Here is an 18,349-nt window from a genome sequence, read left to right on the forward strand (position 1 = left end):
CGGCAAGGGAGAGGTCCGGGGAAGAGAGATATATCTGGGTGTCATCAGCGTACAGGTGGTAGTGGAATCCAAATGAGGTAATAAGTTTGACAAGAGAGGCAATATGAAGAGAAAATAGAAGGGGATCAAGGATAAAGCCTTGGGGGACTCCAACCGAGACAGGCCGACGGGAGGAGGTGTTATTAGAAAAGGAGACACTGAATGAGCGTTGGGAGAGATAAGAGGAAAACCACGAGAGGACAGAGTCACAGAGACAGAGTGATTGAAGAGTTTGAAAAAGGAGAGCATGATCAATGGTGTCAAAGGCAGCAGAAAGGTCAAGAAAAATTAGTATGGAGTAGTGGCCTTTGGATTTAGCTGTGATTAGATCGTTTATAACTTTGATAAGTACTTGTGCTTGCACCGCTCCATTGGGACTCTCTTTCCCGCTCCATTAGAGTCTCACAAAGTCTCCATTACTTAAAGAAAAAATCACTGAAAACTCACTACTTCAGGAAGGTCTATCAATTAACCTGTTAACAGCGTTCTTTCTTTGCACTTCACTAACCCACCTTCTCTACTGCAACTGTGTCATCTAATAAACTAAGCTTTCCTTGTAACGTCTTCTAGCAATCTGCTTTTCCATTACATGAATACATCTTAGCTTTACCTCTTGTGTCCTTTTCCTCTCCAGCAATATCTACCCCTCATCCTACAATGTGGGTACCCAGCCGTACAATTACGATAACGTGTCAGGCTCAGACAGGACTAACAAGGTCAAGTTCCACACAGCAGGTTTAGGTAAGTGATAAGAAAACATATTACTAACCTCACGATTAGAGTTAACAGCAACAAAAACACACTATATAGGTGTAAACTAAATATGATAAACCGGAACAGGCAGAAGTCAGAGATTCCAGAAGCCAGGGTAGTCCATAACCACGCAAGGGGTCTGTATGGATAGCAGACATAGATCAGTCCAATTAGGTCGGGTCAGAAATACAGAGCACAATATAACAGAAAGTTAGGCAAAATGCAGAATGCTCTTCAGATCATGGGTGTAGGAAATGGAGATAAATGGACATTAAGAACATTAACAAGGGTGCAGATAAAACATCCAGTGGGCCTGTGGGCCTGACAGTGTACCTGCTGCTTCAGTGTTGCTATAATGAATGAAACTCTTTTAACTTCAACATTTACACATCTGACATTATTTAACTGAATCTACTAATACATTCAGCTATCACACTGTTCTCTTACACATTTTTGGTTTGACAGCTTAGAATTTACTACATTCAATTTGTATCAGCCTTCTTCTACAGCTTTGCTACTTTAAACAATGTGTTTCATTAAATTAAGGATTAGCTACATTATTTGTCAATAGACACACCAAGGGGTCTCAGCCGATACAATTTTTTCATTTATTTATCAAGTATTGGAAATCACTGTCATGGCATACACAGCATGCATTCATTTTACTTTTCTGCACTGTGTTTTTACTTTGTTGTGACAGTTAAAGCACTAATTGGGAGACACTGAGAAGCACTAAATGATTATATATTCTGCATGTTTTTTTACTCATAGGGGTTGTGTTATACTGGGGGTGGTGGGTTGAACATGTATTTTCATTCGGTCGTGAGACCGGCTTTTTGCTACAGAATTTCAATTGTCTGCCTGTTGTATTTTTATACACAACATTTTGTGTGTCTTACAATGTCAGCTCATTTTGTTCTGTCCAATTAACAATTTCTTTGTTTACAAATATCATAATGTGGTGAATTGAAAACTGAATTGTAAAGATCAGGCTTAGAGAATCATAGGAGTTGTAGTTCAGCAACATCTGTGGGGCCGGAGTTTGAGGACCCATGATTTAAAGGATGGAGAATTTATTTCTATGCCATTCATTACTTGCATATCTGTGTTTAGAACTAGGAATACTACTGTTTGATATGGTGTACAAATGTCACAGATCTGCATTCGAAATCACTCTACATTTCAAGTTGTATCTTTACAAATCACATCACATTGGTAAAACGTTGAACACGTGTTAAAGATTATACTTCCGCATAGCAGCAAATTCAAAGAGGGTCACTTTGAGCAGTGTATTGGATGTATCAGAGTTATCTAGATAACCACAATCTGTCTTGTATTCTATGAAATTACTAGTAGTCACTAGTCAGAATAAAAGAGGCAAAAACATTTCTATGGCAACTGTAAACAATAGTTTGCATTTACCCTATGGGAATACAGAATGCAAATACACAGTGGAACTATCTGGCTAGATACATTTCACCAATAACAACACAGTATACAAATGCAGCATGAGTAGGCAAGAGACTGAGCAATTTGATCTGGATAGAGATGTACAATAGGTAGAGGGAAGGGAACTAAAATGGGCAGATAAAACTGAAATCAGAGGAGGAATCTGAAAATTGATTTGTGGTGTGAAAAATGTATGAATATAAGGCTGTTTGAGATGAGACCCCATCACTTCTTGCTGTACACACAATTGTGCTTGCCATCACCTCGTTCATTTAACCTACTGGTAACTTCTTTGGTGTAGTGTTACAGCTATTGATGGGAAAAAGTGGAATGTTCCTAGAAAATTAAAAAAATGTTATGCTGCATCTTCTCATTGTATGTAGAATAATGCAGCCTCAATGTGGTGCAGTGAGAATTAGGCCAGGTCACCTGTATAGCTGGCAAAACCGGTCAAACCCTAACACCAATTGTGACAGTTGTATGCAGGACACTTTGTAAAATCTCTGATAAATCATCAAGTTTCAACTCATTCCTATGATATTTGCTAGTATTCCATTTGTGCTGAATGGGTCACTTTTACATTTTTGGAAATAAAATATTCCAATAACTTTGGAAAGATTGGTTGGAAACGATTAAATATACATGGGAGAACTTCAGAAATGTATACCTGTGTGTGACTTCAGTTGATATTCTGAATTGAGTTTCCCCAATTTCCATATATGAGCCTTGCTAAAGTGGTTTCATATGGGTTCTGTCTGGGATTAACAGATTATTGAAATTCTAAAAAATGAAAACTACTCATTGAATAAAGATATCAACTTTTATAAGCACACCTGTTTGCTAGCACTGCTATTATATAGTAATTGTTTAATATAGTGTTTAGAAATGCATAGTTTGTGCCTTTGGTGATTCTTGTTAATATAGCTATGTGAAAAAGAGGATTTGCTGGAGATACAGCCTTAAGACATGTGAAGTGTTACATGTCCCCCCCGGCCCCCATACGGGGTGCAGCTAGAGCTGAGCTTGCTGTTCCCGCACAGAGATGACACAGTGATGACATTACGAGATGGCAGGGGCTCGGCGACAGATGGAGTCGGTGAAGTAGCACACAGCACCCTCATGGCAGTGTGGGAGTGTGTGATAGGAGGTGCTGGGAGACATGCCCGAAGCAATAGTGTAACAACAAGGCAGGCAGGAATCAGGGAGGGCGGGGTTCGGGAAATAAGGGCAGCGACTAGGGCGCAGTTACCACCGGGCGGGCAGAGTCAGTGTGTGCCTGGTACCACAGAGATTGTGGCTTATGGGCGGAGCTTTACATAGTGGGGTGGATTTGTTGCTAGGGGCAAGGTATACAGGGGCCAGGATTCTGTTGCTATGGGAAAGTTATGACTGGGCCAGGGTTCTGTTGCTAGGGACAGGGTATACCTGGGTCAGGGTTTTGTTGCTAGGGGCAGGCAGGGTATACCTGGGTCAGGGATATGTTACTAAGGGCGGGGTATACCTGGGTCAGGGTTTTGTTGGTAGGAGCAGGGTATACCTGGGTCAGAGTTCTGTTGCTAGGGGCAGGGTATACCTGGGTCAGAGTTCTGTTGCTAGGGGCAGGGTATACCTGGGTCAGAGTTCTGTTGCTAGGGACAGGGTATACCTGGGTCAGAGTTCTGTTGCTAGGGACAGGGTATACCTGGGTCAGAGTTCTGTTGCTAGGGGCAGGGTATACCTGGGTCAGAGTTCTGTTGCTAGGGGCAGTGTATACCTGGGTCAGAGTTCTGTTACTAGGAGCAGGGTATACCTAGGTCAGAGTTCTGTTACTAGGAGCAGGGTATACCTGGGTCAGGGTTTTGTTGGTAGGGGCAGGGTATACCTGGGTCAGAGTTCTGTTACTAGGAGCAGGGCATATCTGGGCCAGGGTTCTGTTGCTAGGGGCAGGGTATACCTGGGTCAGGGTTTTGTTGGTAGGGGCAGGGTATACCTGGGTCAGGGTTTTGTTGGTAGGGGCAGGGTATACCTGGGCCAGGGTTCTGATGTTATGGACAAGACATGCGTGGAACAGGTGAGCTGCTAGTGGCAAGAAATGGATGGTCGGTATGGTTGCCAGCAGCATGGTATGTGAGGCTCAGGTGGATTACCCTGGCAGGGCGTGTAAGTTGCCAGTACTAGGATATGAGAAGGTAGTAGGTTTGAGAAGGTGAGGTGTCAGTAGTAGGTATGAGGTCAGGTGAGCTGCCAGTAGGAAGTATGAGAAGGTGGGCTACCAGTAGTATGAGAAGGTCAGGTGAGTTATCAGCAGTAGGTATGAGGTCAGGTGAGCTGCCAGTAGGAAGTATGAGAAGGTGGGCTACCAGTAGTATGAGAAGGTCAGGTGAGTTATCAGTAGCAGGTATGAGGTCAGGTGAGCTGCCAGTAGCAGGTATGAGGTCAGGTGAGCTGCCAGTAGTAGGTATGAGGTCAGGTGAGCTGCCAGTAGTAGATAGGTCACGGTGAGTTGTTGGGATCCTGGTCCACAGCTATGAGAGCTGCCTGTGTAACAGGTGATTCAGTTGGAGGGTACGGTGAGTTTGGGGCGTGTAGTTGCTGGGAGGAGGTGCTGCTGCCGATCTAGCGGGCGTGGAATGAGGTGTGCACTCAATACATAGCGCTAGTTAATAGGGCTGCGAGTTTCGGGGCGGTGCTACTAACCTGGGCATGGAGTGGGAGGTGCTGGTGGTTTGGGGAGTGTGAGTGGGAGGTGCTGGTGAAGTGGCCGCTCCGGTCTCACCTGTGTCACTGTCACCTGTCTCTTCCGCCGGAACCGAAATGGTAAGGACACTCGTCGAAGTTTGGGGGTAACGCAGGATAGGAAGAAAGTGGGGGTGTTTGGGAATTTAGACAGGGGGTGCAGGAGTTCTAAGTGAGCCAGATATACGGGTCTCCCCCCGAGTGGGAGCCACATCCTACCTCTGTAGGAGACACATGCTAATAGACTGTGTATAGGAGAACTTCCCATGCCTGCTCACTATAACTAATACTATCAGGGTGTTAGCTATCACTTCTTTAGAAATGTGACTGTCTCTGTTCATATCCTGGTGGCCTACCTAGAGGACAAGTATAGTATTTCTTTAGATCGAGGTAGTTTCAGCTTCTCTCTTTAATGTTGATAATCAAGTTTAACCACATTTCCCACTAATATGCTCCTTAAAGGAACACTATAAACACCAAAACAGCTTTAGCTTAATGAAGTTTGTTTATTGTAGATCATGCCCCTGCTCAGTTCTCTGACATTTAGGAGTTAAATCAATTTTGTTTCTGTCCATGCAGCATTAGTCACAACCCCCCTTTCTGACTCAGTTTGCATGTAAAAAAATAAATGCATTTCAATCAGATGCAAAAGGAACACTATAGTGTCAGGCAAACAAATGTGTATTCCTGACACTATAGTGTTAAAACGGTTATTTAGGTGCCCGCCCGTCCCTCTGTGGAGAAATAAGGTGTTCAAACATCTCTTTTCTTCGCCAAACTGCGCTGGTCTTGCTGTGGCTAGCTCTGCCTATGTCTGATCTCTTTAACCCCTTAAGGACACATGACATGTGTGACATGTCATGATTCTTTTTTATTCCAGAAGTTTGGTCCTTAAGGGGTTAAACATGATGATTCCAGCCAATCCAATGCTTTGGGAGGCTAATGCGCATGCACAGAAAACGCTGCACTGTCGCAATCAGCATTTCCTCATAGATATGCATTGAATCCATGCATCTCTATGGTGAACATTCAGTGCTCCATGCAAAGTGTGGAGGCGCTTAATGCCAGTGCAGGACTGACTCAGGAAGAAACTCTAGTGGCCGTCTGAGTGAGGCGTTCCTAGGCATCAATGTAAACACTACATTTTCTCTGAAAAGGCAGGGTTTACATTAAAAAGACTGCAGGGACTGGCTATAGTTCTGGTGACTATTGTGTCCCTTTAAGAAAAAAACTGGATTGATACATGACCTACTAATATAAACGTGGGTTTAAAGCATATTAGCCCAATTGATATGTATTTTATTTTTTTTTTTAAATAAAATCTTTTGTTTATCAAATTTGGTGGATGATGGTCATTTCTCAGCTAGCATGTAGTCAGATTACATTTGAATCCCCCTCCCTTTTGATAGGGTCTGTTATGGACAATGACAAATAAAGATTATTGAAAAGTTCAGTACTTCCGTCACTAAGTACTATAACAGTTTACGGTATGCTCTGGTTGTCAAAAATACAACCATAAAGCTAATGTATCCATTTCGTGACTTGTATCTAGGGTAATCTGCTCTTTTCCATAGTGAATACCACTGTGTTAAAGGGACCCTCCAGTCACCCAGACCACTTCTGCCCATTGGAGCGGTCTGGGTGCCAACTCCCTCTACTCTTAACCCTGCAACTGTAATTATTGCAGTTTTTTATAAACTGCAATAATTACATTGCAGGGTTAACTCTACCTCTAGTGGGTGTCTACTAGACAGCCACTAGAGGGCACTTCCTGGTTTCTAGCACAGGAAACTAGTGCTAGAGCGTGCTAGAGCGTCGCTAGACGTCCTCACGCTGTGTGAGGACCTCCAGCGTCGCTCATTTCCCCATAGGAAAGCATTGAAAAGCATTTTCAATGCTTTCGTATGGGGAGCTCTAATGCGCATGCGCATTAAGTCTCCCCAGCCAGTGGGCGGGATCAATCTCGCCCAACGGCCGACGCAATCACTTGGAGGAGCGGCGGCGGAGGAAGTAGCAGCGACGTGGGACATGTCGCTGCCTCTGGTAAGTGATGAAGGGGTTTTCACCCCTTCAGCAACCGGGGATTGGGGTGTGGGAGGGAGAGGGGACCTGCAGTGCCAGGAAAACTGATTGTTTTCCTGGCACTGGAGTTTCCCTTTAATGTAAATGAATCATGGTAGCCTGCACCCTGCCAGATGTGTAAGGTTGGAAAGGGAGCAGAGATACATTATTTAAAAAAAAAAAAATAATAATAATTCTTCAGACCTGGTTGCTGATATTAGCAACCAAATGATGAGATTGATGCTGTCTGCACTCTTTCTTGTTTGCTGTGTGTGAGCCAATGCTTCTCAAGTCCTTCCATGGAAACTGTGTCTCCTATGGAAGGATGATGAGAGAGAAATTTTCAAGGCAGCAACAGTCGGATGTTAACAAAAAAACAAAAACATGTACACTAAACAATGCTTTCTTCACTACTATTAGGGAATACAGGAAATGACATAAAATTGGGTTGAAGTGGACTTTATTTTAAGTGGAAATGAAAGGGGATATAAAGTGAGAATGTGGATATTATAACATGGAATTTTATAGCCGATATTTGTAAAGCAAGAAAGATTAACGTGTAAATCTATAAAAAGGAGTGGATAATGGCGATGGAGGAGGTTAGATGAAGCGGTATGTAAAGCTGTTATTGTGCTACGTTTTCTGAGTCTTTGGTTTGCACATGTTTCTATCCTCTATGTGTGGGGGTTTTCATGTAACGTTTGGCCTTTTGTAGCATGCGTTTGACATTTATGCACTATGCATTGGTTGTGGTGCATGTAGTCGCGCTTCGCTGTACCCGGCTGGGTACCTCCGCAGGGGTCCGCTTCCTAACTGGAACAGGGGAAAACCTCTTTACTTTTGCCCCAGTCGCCGTGGCATGACTGGGGTCCTTCTGGAGCCTCTCTATCCTGGAGCAGGATAGGGGACTAGCTCTATTCACTCCCAGGGACTGAACGAACACTGTCCTGGGAGCTCTAGTCCTTACAAGGACTTTCCTGCTGAATCCTCCATGAGCTGGAACAGTGACTCCCAAACTTTGTCCCAGACCTGGACCATAGTCGGTTGGCAGGAAGCTGGCTTCTACACTCCTCCAGGAGTCCGTGGCAAATGTACGTGGGAAGAAGCGTTTGTCACAGTGCACCAACATCTCCTGTCCTTGTCTCTCTGTATATAATCTCTTTTATAACAGGAGCAATTTGGATAAAATAACTGGAGCTGTAAGCCCACCCCTTGGTGACAGACGCCACAGGGTAATCTACACGTTCTTCTCAGTGCAGCAATTATTGGGTTACTGGAGTTCGTAAAAAAGGTTGAGTCTGGTACCCAAATATAATGGGTGTAATATAACTAAAGCCTACATTCGCTAGATAGGTTCCTCCTCCCACCTCCCTTTTTCATATAATGTGCTTGCTTTTATGCTGGCATGTTCAGTAAAATGTAATCCGGTAATTATACTGTATGTAATATAAGGAGCCATAGGTACTATTCATTGACTAGTTACTTGAAGGTTTTGTGTACTGACTCCACAGCCCTGGTTCTTCTTGCCCATGCAAGTACATTTATGGCAAATACATGCTGGACCCCACCTCCACTGACAGGCTAATTGTAAAGGAGGCAGAGGTAGACAAAATTGTGTTTTGAGCTGGTTTGTCCAAATCAAAATCCATTTAATTCACACCCACACAAATCCATTTGCCCAGGATTTACCAGTCGAGTCTTATAAAAGGTCAGACCTTGATGAATTGATTAGCTCAGGTGTGGACAGATAATTTTGATTTGGACTAACTGGCTCAAAATAATAGTTGCACAATTTCAGTCTGAGATGTGGCTGCATGCATACACAGAGCTGTTGGCTAATCTGCACTTCATAATTGGAGGGGCTAATCTTGCTGTCGTTTGGCTTAGCCAAACTGCAGCAGACAGGGTGTGCTGTAGGCAATATGCGAGAAGTTTTAGTCTGTCTGCTCAAATGACTTGATACAATGACACAGCACTCTCACGGGGTTAATTACCTAAGTGGGAATTCAAGGTGAATTGCTAATGAATTTCAAATTTATTTGAATAGCCAAACTGGAAACATTCTCTATGCCATCTATGTTCATGCATATTCACAATGTTCTTTTTGTGGAATCCCTAAAACTTCTTGCACATGATAGACCAAAAAGTAGATTGCCAGCTGCTATACAACTGCAGCCACCATACTTGTACCTTATATTGCCGCACCATTGTACATCGATCAAATGTTATTTTTCTCATTGAGCTAACTTGTTTTGGTGTGAAACGTGACCAAAGGTTATTTTGCACCACAGGACCAGAGCCATTTTGGCTGTGGTTTTTGTTTTCAAACATCATTGAATTTTGCCCGTTTAAAGGCACCCAGTCACTTTTTTATATACTGTTTTATAAAGGTCAAATGGGGTTTTAATTTGATATCATTATATTGATATGTTATATCGCATTATTTAGTATTAATAAAGTATATTTAAAAAAAAAAAAAAACTTGTTTATTTTCACAACCTACCAATGATAGGGCAGCTATAAAAAATTATTTGTTTAAAATGTTGGCAAATATTGTGAGTTTATGCTTTGGACATTTAAAAATTGTTTTAAAAAAATTAAGAGCATGGTTAATCCTGACAGAGATGATGGAAGAATCCATACTTATTCTCAAGGTTGTTAAGTTTAGCCATTAATTGATCTCTCAATGGTACAGTATTGAACATAGCCAAATTAACCATAAAGTGTCTTAAGACAGCCACCTAGTGCCCAGGCTTAGTCAGTGGCCTTGGTTGCCCAACCATGTCACTCACTCATACATAATTCTGCAGTTGACTGACAGTTACTTTATACTGGAAGCGAGGCCTCCTTCCATATCTTATGCAAAGAAACAATTAAACTTAATGATCAGAAAAGGCATGTGTGTTGCTTTGACACAATATATGCAGTGTGTATTAATGATTTTATATTAAACCTAGGAATGACTTTGCTAATAATATTCAATGTGTTGTTCTAATTTTTAGGCCTATTGCAAATGTTATTAGTAGACATGCATGACCCCATTCTTTTTCTCCATAGCAAGAGTGAATGGGGCCCATATACTACAGTGCGAGATAAATAAATATGTGTGTGTATATATGATTATCAAAAAGCTGTAATATGTGAGTGTGAACCTTTCCCTTTAAAAGACTACTCTGATCACCATACCCACTACATCTCTGTGGTATGGGTTATGGTAGCCTTGGAGCCCCACCCGTGTAAGTAGTCAGAAAATTTAACATACCGCCTCCTTTGCCCCCGGATGCTCCTGTGTGGTGCTCATTGACTAAGAGCCCACACCCGACATAGTCGGCCAATGAGCTGGCCCTGCACTGCACGGCTTAGATCAGTTGAGTCAACAGATGCTCCTTGCGGGTTCTTGTGGCTTCAGAGGAGGTGGTGATGGGTGTTCAGTGGACTCCAGGTAGGCAGTCAAACTACTACTGACCATGGAAGTGTACCATGCAACCTGGACTCCATAATAGTCAATTGTGTGCCTTTTAAGGAGCATGATAACTGACTGAACTTTGACATTGTCTGTACAGGGTTCACTACAGAAGCTGCAAAACCTTCAAAGACCGAAACCTTGAAATGTTAGTATTTTATTTAATATTTGTCATTTAATTTTACATATATTTGTTAAAATGAAAAAGTCTCAAACACAGTATTTGTGGTTTTGAGAGAAGTGTACCATTGAATATAGATATGCTTGAATTTACTTTATTTCTTTAAATTTTTATTACATCAAGTAGTCCAGAGCTCAACAAATCCCAGGCAGCAGCTTGCCATGGCGACTAGAAATTTTTCCCTGGTGCCTGGGATTTGTTAGCCTTTACCTAAAGCGGCCAGCTGGTCATACAATGGAGTCGGCCCCCCTCCCTGGGGAGAATGGAAGCGGCTGGCTCAGGGAGTGTTGTAGCTGCCCTTGGTAGCATCGAGGTGGTCGGTCGGCCGTCCAGCCTGGGGAGCATCGAGGTAGTTGCCAAATGCAGCGCGTGAGGAAGCAGTAATCTTCCTACAGTTCCTCTCTGCTCCCTCGTGCTGTATAGTGAGCGGAGCGTTGCCACGGTAACCCCGCGGCTCTCGCAAGACTTACAGTGGAGGAGAAGGGAGCTGACCGGAAAGCAGGAGAAGGGAGCTGACAGGAGCTGCAGGAAAGGTAAGTTACAGCTCGCTGCCAGCCCCCAACAGGACCGCCGGGCTTGTAATGAGCCCGGCGGTCCTTGTCTGTATTATGGCAATGTAAGTTGCCATAATACAGACAGTGACTCGAGAGTAAGACGAGTGGGGGTTTTTCAGCACAAAAAAATGTGCCGAAAAACTCGTCTTATACTCGAGTATATACGGTAATTCCCCCATTCTAATACACTGCCACCCCTCCCTCCACTCTAATACACTGCCCATTAATCTAATACATAACCCCTCCTCCAAGCACTCTAACTTAAAACACTGCCCTCCCCGATTTAATACACTGCCCCCCTCCCTAAAATGAATACACTGCCCACTCCCTCCCCCAATTTAACCCCTTAAGGACACATGAAAGAAATATTCCGTCATGATTCCCTTTTATTCCAGATAAGATGTGTACTTAATGGGTTAATACACTACCCCCTCCCCACCCAATTTAACACACTACACAAGAAGGTCCGCCAAGCCCCTCTTCCACTACCTTAAGATGGGCTGCACATCCTCCAGTTCCAGCCTGGCTCTTCTCTGCTCAAGCAGGCTAGACGCTCCTCTGGCACTCCGAGCAGGAAGCAAGGGGGAGTGGCTGGCCTGCGGGAGCATGCGATTGGCCATGGGAGAGAAGGCAAGAATCAGACAGGAAATATCTTTGCAGCCACAACACAAAATGGCCGCAAATATATCTATTGTGGGCTGCACGTTTGACATGCTTGGGCTACAGGAACAGGCTATAGGCACCAGAACAACTACATTAATCTGCAGTGATTCTGGTGACTATAGTGTCCCTTTAAAAAATAAAAAAATGGATAGATTTTTTTAGCTGGCTCCTAGATCCTCAACAAATTTGGCAAGCCCTGAAGTAGTGCTAAACAGTTTGAGTTATCTACATTTGGAGGAGTGCTCGTGAGGCTTTGAGCGCAGTCATATACACTGTAAATAGCTATACATTTGCGTAACGTGCCCCTGTATGCAATCATATGCACAGAACTCATGTTTATGGGGCAGATCCCAAGTGCTCTGGTGTTGGAACAGTTAGGATTAGTGTCTCTCTGGTAATTGCACTGTACAGTTCTGTGTCGTTATCACTTTTTTAATTTAAAAAAAAATAACATAAAAAATCAGAACATTTAAAAAATTTTTTATTGCTGTGCAGTTTACAAACACCAACTGGTGTATACATGCATAAATATGCGCTACAGATAGGATAGGATTCAGTAGGACATCAAATGTAATCATAAAATCATAAGATCTCAAAAGAGAGCAATAAGATATTTATAGCTTCAATATATGCAGAACAGTGAGCTCTCACAGTAGTGAGATAAGTTACCTGTAAAGAGAGATTCAAACCGTATACTGCACATTTTTAAATTAAAATATAATTAACTAAAACTACACTTCTTAAAAAATAAAATAAGGTAACTAGATCATTTTAGACAAGTGTTTGTCGACTTAATAATAAAAACAAAATACAAAATGGATTAACTAGGAAGTGCTAGAATTAGAAAACCAAATAAAATACAGGAGTCCATCCTAGGGTAAAATAGCCAAATCAAAGCTAACGGAGACTCCACATTGCGCCTGATATCAGCCAGGAACACCTTAATCCCTCATCGGATTCCCAATCTGTTTAACAACTGCTGGGCTCTCAGTAAATCGTCCCATCTAAATGGAGGTCTGTAGCATTCAGAACGCCATCTTTAACTGCACCGGTCTTCCACAGGGTCTCCTAAAGGAAGCAGGGGCCATGTAGAAGGAACTCCAGGGACTCTGGGCCACAGTCTCTAAGTAACTTTAGGTTCCAAGCGAAGGGTAGATCCAGACTCAGCCGGCATCCACCATTGGGGAAGTTGATTCTCTGCCTCGCTGTGACTCATTATATGTGGCTGTATGCTCTACTGCCTTGCCACCATAGGTGTCAGGAACCCCGCAAAGATGTGATCCAGTCATGCCAATGATGCTACAATAAATCCGCGGCTGAGTCTCTGTCTGCGATCTCCGTTATCTTGGGATCTGCGTAGGCCAAACGGAACGGTATGTGTTTTGGATGGGCTCTGGAACTGGGATAACCCCCACTGTTCTGATTTGGTGGGGGAAGCGGAGAAGTTGGATCCAAACATCTGGATACAGCATCAGGAGAGCAGCCGTTTCTCCCACGTCTGCCCCACTTGAAGGGCAATCCCGATGAGGAAGGCACCAATTATTGTAACTCCTAATTCACCAAGGTGCACCCTTGACAATAAGAGCTGTTTTGCGCACATCCACTATGCTTGACAGTCAGGCTCCGTCCCCAACTTATTGTCTCTTTTTTTCTTCTGGTTGTTTGGGAGTTAAAAACTCAACAATAATTTTTTTTTTTTTTTACAACCGTTTCAGTTATTTATGATATGAGTCATATCAGAATTTTACCTGCTGAGATTCCAAACTTTCTGGTATGTGGATTTTAAATTTTATCTGCGGACTAAAAATATTTAAAGTATTGCACAGCATTTGTTTCCATTTCAGATTTGTTCCTTTCATTTTCTACATGCCAGTGGTGTCCACCCTAGCCTTTCATCTGTGGTCTGACTATGTTACCAAGATTTCTCTGTTTGTCATTGACTGCAGAACATTCTGGATAATCTGTTTTATTTTTTGTTTTAGTTTTACAATAGGCAGTAGTGGTATAGCGCATAGCGTGCCTATGTAATAACAAAGACTTATAAGGAGTATGGGTACCCAAAGTCTTCATAAAAGTATCACTCCTTCATGGAATGTTGTCATACAGGAGTGAGGTCACTGTAATATTTATTAAATGAGAAGCCTCACGTTCTGTAAGAGAAAAAGGAAATGCAATCTAATTCACACTCTGCCAACAATACATTCCTATGAACTTTTATTGACTAAGAAAAAAGATTGGGGAGGCCATGTCTGACTTCATTCTGGTTTTCATACTCATTCTGGTTTAGCAGTACTGTATATGAATAGTATGTATAAAGGGATTATCACCCAGTAATATTGTTTACAAAACTGGGTGCACATGGTCCTGTAAAATTAGCAAATTTTCTGTTGTCATTAGCCATGTTGAGAGGTCAGTGGATCTAATGACACCATGAGATGCTTTCCCATAATATTATGCAGGGCTCAAATGTCCACTCGTCTGCTAGCCACTGACCTAAAGCCCTAGCAGGGCATGGACTCCCAAAACAGTTCTGTTTTGAAAACAGCTGCTTATTGTAGTAGCAGCAGTAGTAGTAGTTACATGGCTGGTATCTCCAGCCACCAGGAGTGGAGCTATACCAAGGAACTGTGCAGCTTCCACGATAGTAATGCAGTTCTGGATTGAGGCACTGTCATTTTTTTTTTTCCATTTTTTTTTTTTTGGGGGGGTGGAGGTAATTTTTCATTTGCCTATACACCTATAACTTCTCTATCATATGCAGCAGTTTCCCTCTTTTTGATTTATTTTAAATGTGTAATTGGAGCTGTTGATCCTAATACTTGGGCAAAGCCATGCTTTCTTATCCAGCAATGAAGTGCAAGGCAAGCCATGCCTCCTCTACCTTTCTGCCTGATAAGCAACTGAAAACTAATAAACGTGTGAAGACAGGTCATCGTGTTTATGGGGAAACAACTTTTGCCCTCTATGTCTAAACCTGAGGTTTGTAGGGAGGTCTGAGTTTTATGGAGGAGCAATGGGGGAGAAGGTAAGACTATTTCCGTTGGCTCAGGAAAGCTAAGGGAAGGAGGAAGAAAACCTCCCTTGCAGTCTGGCAATTTTATTAATTCTAATAATTAAAGGGCACTTTTATAAACAAGCTTTAAAATGGGATGGTCCATAGACCTAAGGCACTTCAGCATGTTGAAAAGCTTTATGTTTGTGGTCATTTAAAAAGAGAGAAAAAGTTCTGCATAAAGAAATGATTATTATAAAGTTGTTTAAATTATTTTATGTGCAACTCTAATGCTGAAACATTTTTAAATCCGTTTACAAAACAGATTTATTGTGTCTCCAGTAACCATAATTTCCTTAAAGAAAATAAATCCGATTGCTGCATTTTATTATTTTGGTTAAATCCCCATTTGAGTGACCACATTGCTTTTTTTTTTTTTTTTATTAGGATAAGATTGATGTCTACATTTTATTGATCATGGCTGTGAAGTATTTATTATACACATCCTTGATTACAACAGACATGTGGTTGCTGTAATCATCCTTTAGATCTTAAAATCAATCTTCCCTCAGTCATCTTAACTTCTGCTCCTTTGCAGTTTTGTTGCAGTTCATGTTTAGTTGGGGACGTTTCTTCTCTGACTTTTTTTTTTTTTTTTTTTAATTTCCGGGCACCATAACCACTACAACATCTCCTATCACCTCTTTATTCTTTTCAGTTAAACTGTTTGCCTTTTTACTTTAGCTTTCCTAAATTAAACCTTGCAGTTCTGAGCTAGTACATAAGCTAAGAGCATCATTTGATTGTTCTCAGCCAATGAGAATAGTCCTGCACTGCTGGACTTTGCTTAAGGCATCCGGGCCTCTACCTAAGGTAGTGGAGGTAGTGAGCAGTGCCCACCGGAACCCAGGTAAAAAGTCAAACTGTTCTAAAATGGTTTGACTAATTACATTGTGGGGTGCCACGACTCTCTTGGCACCATCACTGACACAATGCCCTGTGTTATTTAAGGTGCTTGGAGTGGTCCTTATTGTATGGGTTGATTGGGTGAGTATGTCCAGGGATGCTCTCAACCTATCACTGCCATGCAGATATGGATACAATTGATACTGTTCATGTGATAGTGGAACCTCAACTTTAACATTTCTGATGAGCAAGGCCAGGACTACTAGTGCATTGGAGACCTCTTGCTTTGGTCAAACTCTTTGAAAATGATTTGAGTATGAACCAGTGGGTTCTTAGTATATTAGCAGTGTATAGATTAATTATATTTTTATTTTTCATGCAACCCTGTCATTCACACATTTTTAGTTGATTAAAGGTTTCACAGATGATGTGTTGAAATGATTACCATATCTCTGTTTTTGTACATTGGGCAATAGTAGTCTAAGATGTACCTCCCAGGCTTACTTTTTACTGTACTTTGAACTTTGGCAATTCATATATATGTTCAGAGATGTCGTGATATAGGTCAATGGTAATATGGCAGCCCTGCTTCATGGGTCATATATCTTTAAACCTGGTGCTGTGACTGATTAGGTGGCCCCTTTGTAATGAGTAAGTGTACCACACAGGTAGGAGGAATGTACAATGCAAGACTCTTCTTAAGCCAAAAATAGGGTATGGATTTTATTTTGGCAGCATATTCAGAGGAATGTAGACTTCAATACTTTTGAAGAGCATGATCACTACAGTGGCATGTTTAAGGTCAGCAGAGACAATGCCAGAAGAGAGAGAGAGCAGTTGAAGATGTGTGTTAAGGAAGGCACTAGACAAGGGGAGAGAGATCTGATAAGGTGAGATGGGACAGGATCAAGCGGCCAAGTGGTGAGCGAGAGGAAAGAAGAAGCGCAGTCACCTCTTGTTTAGTAGCCGGGGAGAAAGTTTGAAGGGTAGGAAAGTTCATAAATTTTCTTATTTTATTCTATCAGTTGGATTGCTTATCGCACAGTGGGGATAGTAGGGGTTTTCCTATTTTGTGAAATCAACATGCACGTTGCTATTACATTTTGTTTGACCAACAAGGCTGAGGAAGTGATCAGTTCAAATAAATCAATCAGAGGGCTTGGGAGAGCATGAACCAATTTCAGAAGTGCATGAACCAATTTCAGAAGTGCAGAAACCTGTTCCCAAAACAGTTGCACTTTAGGGCATTTTCACAATATCTATATAATTACAGTTCTCTGACATACCAGAATTAATCTGGGGGAACCAGAAGACGACAATGTCCCATCTAGATACTAATTTGTCATGGATTTTCAAGTGGTTTGAGCATGCCGTTGCTTCCCATAATATTTCTGCCATGGTATACCCACTATATACAGTTTAACATTCAGTTCCTTTTGCCATTGTGTAATTAAAATGTAGGGTTTCCTTGTGTCTATGGGAGTTAGGGAATAGTATAATATTGATAAGCTATCACCTTCCAAAGGCTAGTTGAAGCAAATGTTTTTTAAGGATGGTTGATCAATCCCTTCTCTGCTAACACAACCCTTGTTTTGAAGGATGTGAGGTAAGACCATGTGAGATTTATTTCACTATTGATTTTCTTGTTTCTGATCATTTATATTGGGATTTAAAGGGACAAAACAACTTTAGCTTAATTAAGCTGTATTTGTGTATAGACCATACCTCTGTAGTCTCACTGCCATAATTCTGTCATGGAGTTAAAACCCTTTATTGTTTTTCTTAATGCAGCCCTAGCCACATGTCCCCTGACAGTGACTTACACAGCCTACATATAAAATGTTTTCATTTCCAGTCAGATCTTGCAGCGCATTGTTTACACTTTATGTACTATTTTATGTTGTGTGTTCTCCTGCTCTGTTAATTGAACATTAATCACACACAGGGGGCTGCTGCATGCTAACAAGCAACTAGCAGAGGATGAGAAACTCTAAATTAAACACACTGTGCAAACAGAAACCTATCACAGTTAAATATAATTTATGTCATTCATACTACATTCTGTAGGATGCACAGTTGGAAAGATAAAATGGAAGAGTGTGTGTTGGGCCCTTAATGGTTCTAAGAAGTTGTCTTCCAGCCAGCAGACTCCTTATTTTTAATAGAGGGTTGGCCCTATAAAAATGGATAAAGAAATGAAGGGACAGCACAGGGGGTAACCCTAAGTAGATAAATTCAAAAGGAGAGAAAAAGAGACTGTCCCTAAATAGTATGTAAGAAAATTATAAAAATTAATAAATAAATGTTTATTATTAAAGACACACACACAATTACTAACAAAGTTGCTAGTCACTACTGTCCCAATAATGGATACCTGGGGAAGACACGGTGGCTGCAACTAGACAAACTACGTGAGAAATATATACAAACGGGAAGACAGTGAACAGAAAGTAGATAGAAAATGTCAGGGCAAAAACCAAAAAGAGGTTTAGTAGATAAGTCCCCACCCCAAGAGTAGTACAGTGCACACGGTACTATTGCCCCGGATTAACTGACTGGCAAGATCGTACGGT

The 18,349-nt window shown here is 41.8% G+C and overlaps 1 protein-coding gene across 1 annotated transcript in view; it reads left to right on the forward strand.

Moving 5' to 3' along the window:
- The first annotated feature begins 4,943 nt into the window (after positions 1-4,943).
- Positions 4,944-18,349, forward strand: part of AP1S3 (adaptor related protein complex 1 subunit sigma 3) — a 21,337-nt gene continuing 7,931 nt past the window's right edge. Inside the window, exon 1 of the mRNA XM_063440979.1 lies at positions 4,944-5,037. Within this exon, the coding sequence (XP_063297049.1) occupies positions 5,035-5,037 (3 nt within the window). The 5' untranslated portion in view covers positions 4,944-5,034. The remainder of the gene's footprint in view (positions 5,038-18,349) is intronic.

Source organism: Pelobates fuscus, chromosome 2 (genome assembly GCF_036172605.1).
Source record: "Pelobates fuscus isolate aPelFus1 chromosome 2, aPelFus1.pri, whole genome shotgun sequence".
Taxonomy (NCBI): domain Eukaryota; kingdom Metazoa; phylum Chordata; class Amphibia; order Anura; family Pelobatidae; genus Pelobates; species Pelobates fuscus.